Source organism: Lepisma saccharinum, chromosome 16, assembly GCF_977018435.1.
Source record: "Lepisma saccharinum chromosome 16, izLepSacc3.1, whole genome shotgun sequence".
Taxonomy (NCBI): Eukaryota; Metazoa; Arthropoda; class Insecta; order Zygentoma; family Lepismatidae; genus Lepisma; species Lepisma saccharinum.
This window is the reverse complement of record NC_139244.1, coordinates 14,002,816-14,019,851: the sequence shown is the minus strand read 5'-3', so window position 1 is coordinate 14,019,851 and position 17,036 is coordinate 14,002,816. Positions and strand designations below refer to the sequence as shown.

General features: G+C 39.3%; 1 protein-coding gene across 1 annotated transcript in view; it reads left to right on the top strand.

Moving 5' to 3' along the window:
* The window catches only part of Psn (presenilin), a 48,710-nt gene extending 36,109 nt beyond the window's left edge, over positions 1-12,601 (top strand). Inside the window, exons 7-10 of the mRNA XM_083137729.1 lie at positions 669-764; positions 2,151-2,321; positions 6,483-6,595; positions 8,665-12,601. Coding sequence (XP_082993855.1) covers positions 669-764; positions 2,151-2,321; positions 6,483-6,595; positions 8,665-8,820 — 536 coding nt within the window. The 3' untranslated portion in view covers positions 8,821-12,601. The remainder of the gene's footprint in view (positions 1-668; positions 765-2,150; positions 2,322-6,482; positions 6,596-8,664) is intronic.
* The last annotated feature ends 4,435 nt before the right edge of the window (positions 12,602-17,036 follow it).

Sequence of the window (17,036 nt, the reverse complement as noted above, 5' to 3'; positions counted from 1 at the left end):
CATACACATTGGCAAAGACTGCAAGTCCAGCAGTCATTTCGGGCTGCTCCCACTCTCCCCCGCGAGTTTTCATCAGCTCTTAGGACAAGGAAACAAAAGGTCGATTTAAAATAACATCCAAGCACATTCGATCTTCTCTTCTCGCGTATCCAAGAGCAAGCGTGGCAAAACAAGCCTGGCGCGTTGAGTAGCGGCAGTCGGGTGCGGGGTAACATTGGTGCACTTGAGGGAGGGGAGGGCAGAAGTCAAGTGCTATTGGATATCACTCAAGCATGGTGTGGTGGTGTCTATTTTTAGTTCAGACCTAATTGTGAGCGGTAGAGCGCTCGTAAAGGGAATGAGTGGAGGAAAAAACAGCGCATTTTCGGCCGATTTCCTTCAGTTTTTCAACTTTTTTTCCCAAATTTTTCTAAATTTTTCACGGTTCCCGGGAAAAGGGTCGTTATACACGGGGTCGTAGAATCGAGAGTTGACTGTATTACTCCTAAGTATTTGAATTTGGAAACTGGTTCAAACGAGTTGTTATCAATAATTAGATTTTGATTATTACCTAACACTTGGTTTCGGCCTGTAAGCAGACTTTTTGTACAGCTTGAAATTATTTGCATACATTTTCCTTTGTTTGTCCTGTTTCTTATGCACACTAATGATGAATTTATTACTTGCAGCAACTTTCATGTATACCTATGTGAACGCTGCTAACAGAGATGAAGCTGAACCAACCAACACAACAGGAGCTCAGACGGAACCAGTGGGTGGTGCAGGTATGTCCAAGTATAGATTTAAATAGATATGTTGGGAGATAAAACCTGCGTGATAAGAGAACCAAACCAGATTTTTCATCCTGTAATGTAGGAGTTTCGAAGTGCATAGCAGTGTTGCCTGCTATAGGTAGCCATGCCTTGGACCCTGAGCTGCTGTTCTGAGGCAAAAGTTTGGCAATGCATCATCGTATCACAAAAACTTGTCGTCACCTTTCAGATGTCCCTCCCTACTCTCCTGTCTAAGAGCCAAAAATAGAATTCCAGCTTGGTTCTTTAATCTCGCAGGCTGTAGGCAGTGGCTTCTGTGAGCAGGCATATGGCTAGGGACACAAATTTATGGTGAATAAAAACTGAGGAGAGTGGTAAGAACAATGTTAGATCGGTGGTATATACCAGTGGTGAAAAAAAAAATTGCCGCACTCTTTTGAATGGTGAGAGGAAACGATTTACAAAAAAAATTATAAATTAAGTTTTGTAATCAGCACCTGCTTGTGCCTTATTGAATTTTCGAAGACAATCAAATATGTTATATATTCAAGTAAAACTGAATGTATTCAGAAAATGGTGAACATGCATTTAGTTGCATTTCAGACTCAAGCGACAGGTAACACATCTCTTTTAGAAATAAACCTTCAGAAATAAATGCAACTTTTCGAACCGAAGTGACATGACAAGTTGCATGTATTTCTCGGACTAAACCATTTTCTCAATACGGTTCAGGATTATATATACATAAGGTAATTCAGATATGTTTTCCCACATCTACTGTGTTTGGCATTTTATCTTTAAATTCAGAATTGAAAGTTTCAATTTGGCATGTTGAATGCCATGTGCTGTGTAAGGGCTAGTTCTCATTTCAAACCATCTTCGCCTTGTAATCAAGGGGTCCCGGGTTTGATACCCGGTGAAGGCACAAGTGGTTCGGATCCCACTTTAAACTAGGTCCAGTCTTGACGATTAGCCTTACTGTGCATAAAGTGGACTTAAAACAACAAATAAAAAAATAAAAAATCATTTCAAACCTTGCTTCAATTGTTAGTTAATAATTGTTTCTTCTATAAATACACATAACTGCCTTGTTATTGGCAAGAAATAATTTATTGGAATATCGAATGATAGGTGACTAAATTATATTTTTGCAAGTTTGTCGTGTGTTATCAGCCTCACTCAACCAGAGTGTCCAGATTTGAACCTTAATCTTACATGGATGCATCATTGCGTTTGTCCCATCACCAGTTCATCATTCATTATCCTTATCATCGCAATTAACCCAAGAGGTATAAAAGCATAAAAATATCCTAATAGAAAGAAGGAAAGGAATTGATGTGTGTTTATGTAAGAATTCAAATTTTTCATCAAAGCATCATTTACGTGTATTTCTTCCAGGTGACCCAGAGAGTGGTTTCTCCCAAGAGTGGCTGGAGACCCACGAGGAGAGAACTGCTCAGAGGCAGGCAGAGGTGAATCGCACTGGCCGGGCTGGCAGCTACCGTGCGGCACAACCACAAAGAGATGCACAGGGTACACCACTGTATGCAGAACTTGAGGAAGAAGAGAGTAAGATGATATGTTAAGTTTATGTAATGACTGTGAATAATTTTAGTACTTTTGCTGCGAGGCCATCTTATTTCTAAAATTTTTCAACATTGGCATCATTGTAGGCAAGGGACAGATTCATTGGTATTTTTTAAGTATCGACATATAATAAGCATATCATTTTATGAACTCATATCTAGCGCGTGTGCGAATTACTCGCTTAGTATAATCAGAGGCCTGCACAAGACCTGGAGCAGACCCGTTCGCGAGACATCGCTCCTAAAATACCAAGCAACCTGCGCAACACCCTCGCTTGAGCAGCTTGTATGCCCACCTGCCCAGATCGTTCCTGGCAGGCATTGTGAACGGGTACCCGCAGTCTTACGATACCTAGTAGGTCTCAGTTCGTTCTTTCCCATCAACTGCAGACCCCTCCCTCTGCATGACGTAGTTGCTTCGAGTAGAAACTACACCGGACCCACACCGTTCTGCAGTGTTGCCAACTGCACTAGATTTTCACAACTTAAAAAAGGGAACTCAAAGCTTCGTAAGCCACATCACCAATGAAATGAGATTTACGACTGTTGCTACCCCCCCCCCCCCCAACACACACACACACACATTGAAATAGGTTTTCCGTGGCACAGGATCCATAAGTATATGTCGTAAACAACCAATATACGTATATATAGTGATATAGGGCAGGACTGTCACGTTCGATGCTGAGGTCGCGAGTCGAACAACACACTGTTCTACTGCGAACACCAGGGCCGTAGCCAGCCAGGGGCATTGCCGTTACCCTCGTTTGGGGTGGGTAGGGCAAGTACTTGGATAAACGTGCCAACAACAACAATCACAATAATAGTAATAAAGTAGCATGAAAGGCATTATTATCCTCATAAATCATGCAAAAAGGGGGTAGAAGTCGGTTCTCACGCATTTGTGTTGAAACAGAGGATTGGAAATATTTTTTTCAACACGTCAATTTCACATTAGTTAATAATGGAAAACAAGCACACAAACTGTTTTTGAAAGAAAAAAAGTGCATGATAAATGCATTCCGAATGTACATACATATGGCATGTAAAATTTCCATCTACAATATTTTCTTTTCATATGGAGCGACGTATTACATAATCAATTCATCCAACTCGTAACAAACCAACATTAATAGCAAATAATATCACGGGCCGCCATAGCATTCTCTGTTTTAAAACTTTTCTCACTTAGATTGTTCGGCACTCAGGACCGTCTCCTGCTACCCCCTTTGCTATGTCATTGAACTTGATGAGACTGTATAATATTTTATAATATATTTCTACTTTCATAAAATTTGAAATCAAGGGGTTGCAATTACCCCTCCATTCCCCCTCTGCAGGTGCCCTTGGCCGTCTGGAAGGAAAATGCAAGAAAAATATGAAATTTAATTCCATCTTGAGTACCCTTTAGCCCTGCTACTCTTTAATTCTGCCAGCCTGTTTTTTCTTGTGCTTTAATGTTTGACCCCACCCTGACCCCTCCGCTAGACTTAATTTCCGTCCAAGGTTGTGAGCAATGCCCCCTGCCCCCCTCTGGTTGCGCCACTGCATGCCTGGTTAAGGCACCATGCAATGAAAAACAATTAGTTTTCAGTGAGGAGATTTTTGTTTGCTCGATCATTCATTTAGATAAATGAAGCTGTAATATTGCGTGCATTTCCTGGCAATAAGATAAAAACTGCTTACAATGAACTGAAATCACTAAGTATATACTGTAAATTCTCCTTAAAGCAGAGAGCTCCTCCTAGGACTTCGTAGGATTTAGGAGCTACGTAAGTAGGCAACACTGGCTGCAGCCGTCCACGTGGTGATGAAACACCTGGAGCGACACGCTGCCGGAGGGCTGTTTCCTTCCAGCAGGTTTTGCAGGCGCCCGGGTCTTGTTGAAGGCCCGGTTACCTTGTAAGCGCAGAGCACCTTGAAGACCAAGAACCCAGGTAAAGACGCGAGTCGACTCGTTGCCGTGGGCAGGCGAGCAGTTATACCTGTCCTCGCGAGCAAGCGGGCAGTGGGTAGGTAAAAGGCAGACTATGCAGCCCTCTAAGTATAATATTAAGTATTTAAAATATTTAAAAATACCAAAATATAGTTCACTTAACGGTTTGTGAGTATGTACAGTATGCCAAAACTATGTTTCGGAAGTCAACTGCTCCTTTTCTAGCAAAATTGCTTCATAGCCGCATCAAATAGAAGTAAAACAAGGAGTAAGGTAATAGGTGTAACTGTGGTAAAAAAGGTTTCCTATCAACTTGCCCATTCCTGATAAAACTCCCATTCCTTTCTTTGAAAAGCTACCAAAAGCGTAAAAACTCCAAGATAAAAACTTATAAAACTTAAAACATTAAAAAAAACACATTTGAGACTACTCGCTCACCCACGAGGTATCAGGTTTGCCTACTTGCACAATGCAGGAAGTTTCCTGGTTGGGGTATGAAATGGCGTAATGCAGGGGAAGTGGGGAGGGGGGACTGGTGGGCGGAGTTTGGAACCGGGAAACTCCCTGCATTCTGCAAGTAGGCAAACCTGATACCTCGTGGGCGAGCATGTAGTCGCACATGTTTTTATTATTATTATTATTATTATTATGTTTCAAGTTTTATAAGTTTTTGTCTTGGATTTTTTACGCTTTTGGTAGCTTCGCAAAGAAAGGAATGTGGATATGGGCATTTTATCAGGAATGGGCAAGTTGATAGGAAACCTTTTTTACCACAGTAACACCTATTACCTATTACCTTACTCCTTGTTTTACTTCTATTTGACGCGGCTATGAAGCAATTTCGCTAGCCAAGGAGATAACCTGAAGAAGGGAGCAGTTGACTCCTGGAACGTAGTTTTGGCATACTGTACATCCTCACAAACCGTTAAGTAAACTATATTTTGGTATTTTTAAATATTTTAAATACTTAATATATCAGTTGGGACAAACCCTGGGGGGTAAAGGCGGTCAAGGGCGTGATGCTGATCACATCACCCCCACTCACGACCAGATCAAGAAAGTGTGGGGCGTTACCCCCACACCCCCTATACGCCTTCATGGCGTAGTGCTAAGCACAGGGGAGCACTTTACCTTTTTTATCAGTTTATCAGTAAAATTACTGATAATTTTATCAGTATGATGTACTTATTAATAGCCTGTAATTTAGTGTAAAATTCTTATGTAAGAATGTCGAGATTTAAAAAATAAATCCATACCAATCCTGTACGTACCAAAAGACTTAGGTATTGCACACCTCGATTTTTTATAAATATTAACATATATATATATCATGCTTCGTTTTTTAAAGTATATGTCTAAATACGCAGCTTCTTTTCCAAAGGTAAAACCCAGTGAGCTGCCTGTTACATACATTAATTAGGAGATAAGTGATTTATTTTTTGTTTTCCAAGGAAGATTGTAATTTTATATTGGATCAGTAGAATATCAGTATTTTATTGGTATCAGAGAATTTTCAGTGTCTTTATTGGAGACTTACAACCATTACCTATTGTTAATTCAATTATTAGCAAAATAATTTTTAGAAAACCATCACTAAGATTAATAATAATAATAAATATTGTACTGTATTGAGGCTCAATCAGACATCAATGTGTGAGGGTAGTAAAATTCAAGGCAAATTGGTAGAAACGGAATATAATATGTGTGTCTTTAGTTTTAGGCATGAAGCCATTAGAAGTGAGAGGGCAAGGGAAACCCTTCTCTGACTAAAGTTTATTTAACAATATTTTTTATCTTGTTGCAACAGTAGGCCCAGTGCATTATAGTAACAGTGTCCTTTCTAAAGAGATGTATGCTACTGCTTTTCATTGTTGTGGCTTAGCTTTTTCACCTTCAAATGTTGACTCTTGTATAGAGCGACCACAAGGATAAGAACCTTCGACGAAAAGTCTCTGTGCAGCTTTCCCTTCTTCCGTTCAGCTCGTACCATAAGGAAGCATGCTCCACTCTGCACCTCCCCTCCACGTGGGAGTACAGTGCACTGGAGTCGCAGATCTGCGCAGGTTTTTTTTGCTTGAGGTTCCACTATAGGGACAGACTGAAGGATTGGTTTGTTCCAAATTCTTGTGAATTTTACTTTAGTTACCATGCTTTCTTATATTTTTTTACAGTGCCCACTGCTAATGCTATTTTTCTTCTATTTTTCAGGAGGAGTGAAGCTAGGGTTGGGTGATTTTATATTCTACAGTGTGCTGGTTGGCAAGGCATCATCATACAATGACTGGAACACCACCCTTGCCTGTTTTGTAGCCATCTTGATAGTAAGTTCAATATTATTCATTATCTTCGTAGGAATTATTGTTAATGAGTGATTGAAATGAAACTATTTTTTACATATCAACAGTCACATCATGAAAGGGCATAAGTAAAACATCTACTGTTATGAGGTAAAGATGTGACATGGTCTGAGAAACACCAAAGTGACAAGCGGGTCACTTGTAATTTTTGTTTGCAATCTCCCTTACATCTCGGTGCTTCAGTTAATCATCTATTTCTCCTGGCCCATCATCATCATCCTTTGCCGTTTCCTGCCTCTGGCTGGGTCAGCATTGAAGTCAAGCCTCTCCATTTTTTCCTGGTCTTCCACCACTCCCATCTTTCCAAGGTGTTCCAATCTTGTCCTCTTCTCCTAACACAAGCGGGTCACTTGTAATTTTTGTTTGCAATCTCCCTTACATCTCGGTGCTTCAGTTAATCATCTATTTCTCCTGGCCCATCATCATCATCCTTTGCCGTTTCCTGCCTCTGGCTGGGTCAGCATTGAAGTCAAGCCTCTCCATTTTTTCCTGGTCTTCCACCACTCCCATCTTTCCACGGTGTTCCAATCTTGTCCTCTTCTCCTAACACACTCTGCTATCTGCTCGTTCCACCGACATCTTGGGTCTCCCCCTTGGCCTTATTCCCACTCCTTGTGCATGGTAAGCTCTTACTGGTAGTATTTCTGTATCCATCCTCTTCATGTGTCCGAACCATCTCATCTGTGCCTGATCTATCCTGTCCACACCTACTGTCTGTCGGATCTCCTCATTCCTTATTCTATCCCTTCTAGTCTTCCCCAATATACTCCTTAAAAATTTCATCTCCACTGCCTGCATCTTTCTTTTGTCTCTCTCTGTCATTGTCCAGTCTCCAAACATAATTATCGGCACATAGTATGTGTTATATATTATCTTCTTGCATTTCTCCTGGCCCATCAGTTATAAATAGGGCCCAGATGAAGCAGAGATATTTGCAGAACAAATAATCTAAATATGATTTCACTAAAATTTCTGAATTTTTTGTGATTGTGGCAGACCTTAATTTCACTTAATCTTGTTTTAAACCATGACAAATGACACGGCAGAATTAAAGGCTCCATGTGAACTTTGTTCTTCACATATTTCTCAAATAATTCCAGCTGATTCTGTGAATAGTCATCAGCTCCGTGATCAGTTAAGTAGTAGGCATTATTAAATATCGTAGAAATTCACTCGAACCTTAAAAAATAGCGCAGGATCAAAGAAAGTGATGCAATAGTACAAAAAATGTACATAATTACATATTGCTAAGTACATGTACACCCTTTACATATTTCAGTGATTTTTTCTACATATTTACGTACATATTTTTAAGACAAAAATCCAAGCCTTAGCTATAAAACACCACTGCAGAGTAACAGATTTAATTTTTTATTAAAAGATTCAGTCAGGCTATTGACCAGGTGAGTTGTTGAAATGAATCCAAGCTTTCGAGAGCTAACATTACTCTCATATTCAGCATAGAAGCACAGTGATGAGTGTCAACCTGTCAATACATGTGTGCAGAGACGCTGCAGGTAACAGCAAAGTTACATTAAGAATTTCCATCTGGAAAAGTTGGGACTAGCAGTGAAAACCATAGAATAGATTTCAGCAACACAGAATTTATAGCCAAATCCTCAAACTACTGGGACTGCATGATAAAAGAAGTAATAGCCATTCATTGGGAAAAAACAGAATCTTACTCGGAACATGGGGCTCGAACTATACCCAGCCTGGCTAGCAATAGTCTACCAGCTCCTGATTGGTCCGCCATCTTCACTGGGAACCTCCATCTCCAAACACATATACACCGGATTTACACTCAGCACTGCACATCTACCCCGAAGACGAGAGTGATGTTAGCTGTCAAAAGCTTGGAATCCTTTGCAGAATTCACCTGGTTGATAGCCCAAGAGAATCTTTTGATCATTTGTCGCCAGAAAAGCTTCAAAACTTACTGTTTTTTTTTCTCAGTTTGCTTAAGTTTGTAATTGATTCTAAGTGTACTAATACTACCCAAATACAATACTAATGCTCTGTGTCTGTTTCAGGGTCTGTGCTTAACGCTGTTGTTACTTGCAATATTTAAGAAGGCATTGCCAGCTCTGCCCATATCAATAACATTTGGACTTATATTCTATTTTGCAACGAGGGAGATAGTTAAGCCCTTCGCAGATGTTCTAGCAAGTGAACAAGTATTCATTTAGAACCAGTTTTAATTGGTGAGAAGGTTTATATTGATTACACTGAACCTTAGGATGATTCTTGCTGAGTACTATATTTTACAGCATGAGTATGTGTGGCCATCATCAGCACAGAACGTTTACGTTGCAGTGCATTTATCAGCAAGATTGTAAAAGACTGAAAGTAATATATTTTACAGTTGCGATGTGCTGTTGTAATTCTGTGTAAGACAGTTATTTTATGTTGAGTACTTCATTGGAAGAATGATAAGAAATGGTAATTTATTTTCCAGGAATAGAAACCACACGTCCATGTCACTTCCATTCTTATAACTGGGCACATTCACCAAGTTAATCAGAACTTATCATGGTGCAAACACAACCCAAATCATGAATAGCTAAAAAAAACACACAGAACATCATATAATTTTAACAGGCACGTATATCTCGTAAAATGCAAATAAAATGTGACTAGAAGTTTTAACTGACCGAAAAAGTGCAGGAGGTTTTTTTTTCTTTCTTTACTGTACTGGATTGTGTTTGTGCAGTTGTGGATTGATGTAATTAAAGAGCCCGCCAGAGCTGATTTGAAGAATGGGATTGTGGTGAAACTTGATATAGAGGTTGTGGAGACCATGGGAAACCAAATGCCGACCAAAAAAAAAAGTTTAAATTTTCACCAGCAGGTGGAAATTTGGCACCGAGAAATGTGCTGAAATAACAGCAACCAGAAGTCAGACATGCAAAACTGTATTTTTAGTTTATGCCAGTACAGCAGTGTTGAATATCCTCGCCATCAACATGAATGATTTGGATGGGTAAGACAGCATGATCAATGGTCTCACGAAATGTTTCCCAGGATGTTTCCACCTGGTGGTGAAAATTGTAACTTTTTTTTTACGTTACCATTTGTTTCCCCATGGTCTCCATAATCTCTCTACCAAGTTTCACCACAATTCAATGCTTCAGATGGGCTCGAGAAAGCTCTTGAGTAGGGGAATTTTAATTTATGACCAACCACCTGGTAGATATACAGTGGAACTCCGATTTGACATTTTTCAGTGGACAAATATAAAAAAATTAAAATACAGGAAAATGTAAGATCATTCATATTTTTAAATTCATAATTATTTTTCACATAATAATTCTGATTTACTGCAATGTTCAGTAATGGTATAGAAGACTGTTTCAAATAATTTGTGTAAATGTTGTATGTGTAATTACCAAAATGTCACAGTAATAGCTTTTAACATCAAAGTATGTTTCAGAAACTTCATCTATTTTTTTTCTGATGAGGCAAAATTCAAGTTATTAATGTATTAACATATTAATGAATGAATGTCTTACGTAATTATGTACAATTTATTATGGGCTGAAAATTGTGCTCTACTTCAAACTTGAGGGAAGGTAGAGGAACATCCAATGACACTCCATTGCATGGAGTACTACAATACTCATTAAAATTGTTACATATTTTGAGAACATGATACATGTACTACGTATTGTGATGACGATTCTGTGCTTCTGTCCTGCAGAATCCATTGCATGCCATGGTCAGCTTATTCACCCGACTTCAGCTGCATCAAAAATGCAAGGGTACTCTGAAAACAGCTATCGCCACTCATCCCAACCCACCACAGACCCTCCAACAGTTCACTGAGGCCGCCATACAGGAATGAGAGGGTATTCCTCAGGATACACTGGACAACCTGGTGCGAAGCATACCACGTTGTGTAGAGAGATGCATACATGCTTGGGGACTGAATCAGTGATGCCCATTGGGATTGAGACACTCATTATGCATCTCCGTTGTTTTTGTTTGTTTTGTAACAGTGCTGCTGTACACTTTTCCCCCTCTTGTTTTGTGTAAAGCACTTCACCTCTGCTTTTAAATAAAGGTTTTTACATCAACCTCATTTCGTTTAAGAGCTATGTCACATTCCATTCTATAAAAGGAACGAAAATAACCTAAGTGTATAATGAGTGTCTGCTTCAGGAATCAATGGGCCTCCCCGAGCACGTATGCACCTCTCTATACGCTGTGGCATGATTCACACCAGGTTCTTCAATGTATCATGAGGAATGCGGCCCATTCTGTATGGTGCCCTCAGTGAACTATTGGAGGGTCTCTGATGGGGTGGGACAATTGACAATAGCTCTCTTCAGGAGTGCCCATGCATTTTTGATGCAGGTGAGGTTGGGTCGCAGCATGCATTAGATTCTGTGCTCTTACAGGAAGAGGTTGATGATAAGGGCATGGTTTGGTCACGCAATGTGTTCACAATATACAACAATTTTTTTGAGTACTGTAATAACAAAATACACGTTATTATAGATTAGGCACACACAGGAGATGTACTACGTAGAAATTTTCAGCGAAAAATGCAGGCTTGACCAGGACTCGAACCCGGGTCTTTGGCATACCGTGCCATTGCTCTAACCACTGAGCTACCGAGCCGACCTGGCCTCACCTGATTTTTCTCTTATCGCTGTTTTACCTGCGTGGAATCATCTCTGCCAGTGCTACCGTAACGGGATCTGTTGCCATTGAAACACAATAGACTTCGATGTTGCCTGTGAAGTCTACTGTGTTTCAAAGGCAACAGATCCCGTTGCGGTAGCACTGGCAGAGACTTAATTTCTACGTAAAATACACTTTGATTTGTATATTAACCATCCATAAAGTAATGCTGCCTTCGAGAAATAGGCTACGAGTTGCACATGCAGAGCAAGTCAAAAAAAATCTTTCACTTGATATGATGCATGTCTAAATTTCAATCAGACCATCAAGTGCTGCCATCTCATAATAAAGAACTTACCCTGTCTGGTCAGGTGATTGGTTCAACACTTAGTCCTTTCTAGTTTGTTGCACTTTGACACTAGGTGTAATGCAGGTGCATCCCAGTGTGAGGCTGGTGCAAGGAAATTGTGTTCAACTAAGTAGGTGCAGTAGTGTAGCACACCACGTGACACCAAATCAATTAAGTAGACAACTCATTGTTGCCCCTTGTAACCAATTATGTGTGTGGTTACAGAGGGAGTCAAAAAGTGCAGCAAACTGGAAGGGGTTATGGATATGCTAATGGGTTTGTCAAAATGTTTCCTTGAAGAAAGATCTATATTAAAGTTTTTTAAACGTTACCTACTTATGACGATTTACAGTGCGTTTTATGTAAAAATCATGAAGCAGTGTGAACATTAAGAACATGTCCCATTTTATGTTGTAACTATATTTCATGATTTTAGACTATTTTGATAAAAGATTTATCAGATTGTAAGCACATGCTTAATCCTTTTTTTTAATGTAGTGTGTAAATATGTGTAATTAATATTTTGTACCAAATTACCTAACTTATTGAACTGTTGGTATTGAAAATATTTGTAGTGATGAGTATTTTTTTTCAACATTAATTAATTTAAAAGAAAATGAATTATACTTTAAATTATCAATGAATTTGATATTCCCACAGTTTTCATAGCTAAATATAAAAATTATGGAAAATGTATAATTTTTGTATACTTCTTGACAAGATTTGTACATTTCTGTCGGTCTGTTTTAATCGTTTCTTGATTTAACATTAAAAGGTATATAAAAATTTGTTTTTAATCTTAAAATACTTGTCTGATTTAAGGAAGAAATTTTAAAATGTTGCAACTTACTTACATTTCCCATGTATAAAGAAACAAAACGGAAAAAACTATTTCAGTTTCATAAAAATCAGTTGTTGGTGACAACATGTAATAAAATGTAAGAACTGAAGGAAAATGCAAATAAATATAACTAAAGGTTATAAATGATTTATTTTCACAGTGAAAATATGCAAAACAAACATGTGTTCTCAGACTTTTGTGTAAACCATAGCATGAACATGCTCCTTTCCCATCACCTTACACCTCCCCAGTCAGTGAAAGTTTTACCCTGTTATGGTGTCCCCCATATGTGTAGAATCCCATACCTGCTTCCATCGTTCCAATTATGAATAATATTATTCCTTGAGAAATACCTTGTTACCTAATATATACATAGAGGCATGAAATGAACATAATTTGATTACACTATAAACAAAATTGTGAATTATGCAAGAAAAAGACAAAATGAATCTTATATAATGGTGTTACCACATAACATATAAATAGGAAAATAAATACCAAAAAACACAGAAAAATTATAGAATCTACATGTCCAATACCTTAATGACATTTTTAAAGATGCTACTGATTTGTGGACCTGAAAATTCACTGTTTGAACTCTCATGAAACATTTTTCAGCAGATATTCAGCATTTTTCTTTTCTTTTAGTAGTTTTCTAGAAACAATAATTTTTCAATCACAGTGGGCAATGTTGAAATTTTACATGTACTTCTAAGGGTGGACCTAAAATGTAGCCTTACTACTTTAAAGCTGTAGGAAAATACTGGCAGTAAAGATAACCTCGATTAACTGAATGGAAAGAGGCAAGGAATCTAATAGAATTACAGCTTTTTATGAATTTTAATGTATAAATATTCCATTGCAACTGCACCATGTCAATCTGCCAAGTTCTATTTTAAAATGTACATAAATTCGCACACAAAATTAGGGACGTTACATTAATTGGTATCAGCTGATATAAACATATTGGTGTATTGATTTAGCAGTAAAATTACTGATAATTTTACTGATCCAATATACCTATAAATATTTTATAATTTAGTACAATACATATTCTGCTATTTTATTATAAGTTTTATTTATATAAATTCCATATTCTCGATTCCCTACCTTTTTAAAAGTGAATGTAAAATGTGCAGCTTCTTTGGCATGAAGGTCATCTCGTAACATACATTTATTAAGGAAGTCAATGAACCATTCAGGTTCTTAAAGAACATTTGGAATTTTAGAGTAGAATATCTGTTATTGGTATCCATAAATTTTATATCCGTATGGGCCAAAACTTCGTATCGATACATCCTTACACAAAATAATCAGAACATTAAAAAATAGTTACCGTTTAATCACAAAATCCAATTTTTCATGTGGCACTCGTACAATTTTTTTTATTTTTTATTCCAGGATATTGAGATCTTGAATTGTTACAGAATTTTGCAGGTCTTTGAGTCACCCAAACTCCAGAAAAGTATCACCCAGTATAATACTGATATTGGCCAATGTTGACAACTCGGTCCAGATTCTTTTATCATTGTTTGAAGTACTTATATGCGAAATACAGCCATAAAATGTATCAAAATGAAGTTTTCTTATTGCGAGTCTGTCACCCTCAGCACAGACATCCTGCTCCAGTGGCTTTACCATAGCTGGAAGCACTTCAGAAATGCCTTCTTTTGTGTGGACTGCAAACTAGCTATTACATTTGCTTTGGCATCTTCACAGAAAAGGGAGCAGCCAAAAAAAAATTTAGACTGCCAGTCCAGGCAAGTAAGGGGGCACCAGTGTGATATAGGGGAAACTGGCCAAAAATGACATACTCAGGTAAAATTACATAGTGCATGTTTCTCGGATGTGGAGATTTACAGGCGAAGGCAATTTAGTCCTTCCGATGCACAATATAAAAAAACTGGAACCTGTGAAATGGCTAATGTGTACGATGAATGTGCTGTTGTTGGCAAGTGATTTTGTTAAAAAGTAGGTGGTGAAGTTTTCTCTTGCAAGTAACAGGAAATGTATTTGCACATCTTAAACTGTACACTATCAGATTAACAATGGGAATTTCTGTGCATGGTGTTCAATGCCTTAAATGATAATGTACTGTCACGTGGAATGTTCTATTGGCATCTGAGAAAAACACTTCATGACTTTTTTTCATGTCTGGTAAAACGACACATTACTGATCAGTCTAAAATGAGGAAACATTTATCTTATACTTAGCGTCGCCTTGAAATCAAGGTGTCCCGGGTTCGGTACCCAGTGGAGGCACATAGTGGTTCAGATCCCACTTTAAACTGTAGGTCCAGTGCCAATTAGCCTTTCTGTGCATAAAGTGGACTTAAAACAACAATTCAATCAAAATTACACAGTATGTCATTTTACCATCACTTACTATGTAATTTTAGGCATACTATTTCCGTACTTGAAAAATTGCATCTTGCACTTCAAACGATTCTTTGAGCATATACAGGGTGTTCCGTAAGTTCGTTTACGGAGGTGATTGTACGAGTGAAAATAAGGTGGAAAGTTCATGTAACGAAATTTCAGAAACGGCATTGTTGCCGAGTTATTGACGTTTGAAAACATGGGAAAATGATTTTCTGAAGTGAATAATGGCAAAACGGGTGGAGAGACGTCATCTGTGTTGGGCGGTCCACTAAGAAATTGGGTACACTCTTGTCAAAAAATCACGTGGCAATGTTGTGCAATGTCGGCGCAAGGGATTCCCCAGAGGACGTGAACGAAGATGTTGACGGGAGTGGGGTGGGTGTGCGTTCTGCGTGAGCTGGTACCGACAAAAATTGACATGTGTTGAATGGCACCAAAAAACAAAGAAAATTTCCTGAGCGAAGGGCACCATGACGTAAAAATGAACTGTCATAGGTTGCATACCCTGAAGGGCAGATGGGTGTCCGTGTGATCTGACATAAAGTACCACATTTCCCACTAGGGACGCCAACAGTGTAAGTTTCCTCATGAAGGAGCGCACGTGTCTGTGCCATTCGTGCTTCAGGTGCTGTGCCAGCAGCAGGTTGTTAAACATTCACGGTTGAATGGAAAGACGTGAGGTTCTTGGACAGTAGTGTTGGGCAATCATTTGACCTAGCAGTGTTACGTGTTAATTCTTAGCCACAGCCCATCGTGTTCTGTGAAGTGTACTAGTGTTAACGGCCATAAACACTTGTAGCCCGATGTAAGGGCTGGCTGCATACACGTCCCAAGAGCTGGCAGACATGCATCTGATTTATGGGGAGGCTGGAGGTAATAGCCATGCTGAAATTTGTCTGTATGGGGCACGTTTTCCAAATAGGGTGTTACCATCGCACACCTTATTTCAAACTGTAGACACTCGACTTCGGGAAACAGGATCAGTGTTGCCACCTTGTCGAGAAGTTGGACGACCGCAAAGTGTGCGAACACGACGGTTTGTGTAAGATATGCTAACTGCAGTGATGGATCATCCAGGTACCAGTACGCGTGCACTAGCCCACGAACGAAACACCTCCCATTAGAATGTGTGGTGAGTCCTGGCAGAAGAGGGGATGCACCCGTACAAATTGAAGAAAGTGAAAGATCTTTTACCTCGGGACTTTGGCCCACGTGAGGAATTTTGCCAATGGTTTGTTCATCAAATTGAAACTATCCCCAATTTTCAGAATACGGTACTATGGACTGATGAGGCTATCTTCACGAAAACTGGTGTGTTCAATAGTAAAAACAGTCATGTGTGGGAACATGAAAATCCACATGCACTGCTAGTGGCACATAATCAGCACAGATTTGCAGTGAATGTGTGGTGCTGGATACTGCATGACCATTTGATTGGACCGTACATTCTCCTTGTTCGCTTATGTGGACCCACTTATCAAGCATTTCTCAGTGAGGTTTTGCCTGAACTACTAGAGGAGGTGCCCTTGTCACTGAGACAAAGACTGTGGTTTCAACATGACAGTGCACCCCCACATTTCGATCGGAATGTGCGCCATTTCCTCAATACTGTATTCCACAACCAGTGCATTGGCAGGGGAGGCCCTGTGCCATGGCCATCTCGATCGCCTGATATTACGCCAATGGATTTCTTCCTCTGGGGAGAAAAGAAACGCCTCGTTTACGAAACACCTGTCGTTTCAGCCGAGGACCTTGTTGCCCATATCAATTTAGCTGCAGCATTGATAGCAGAAACATCAGGGTTGTAGGGTCGCACTAGACGTTCCTTGATTCGCCGTTGTCGCCTCTGCTTGGAAGTACATCGTGGACACTTTGAAAACCGTCTGTGATGAGGTTCCCTTCACATCTCCATTAAGCATACTGTGTGCCCTTCAGGGTATGCAACTTATGACAGTTCATTTTTGTTTTTACGTCATGGTGCCCTTCGCTCAGGAAATTTTCTTTGTTTTTTGGTGCCATTCAACACATGCCAATTTTCGTCTATACCAGCTCACGCAGAACGCACACCCACCCCACTTCCGTCAACATCTTCATTCGCATCCTTTGGGGAATCCCTTGCGCCGACATTGCACAACATTGCCACGTGATTTTTTGACAAGAGCGTACCCAATTTCTTAGTGGACCGCCCAACACCAAAACTTCTCTCC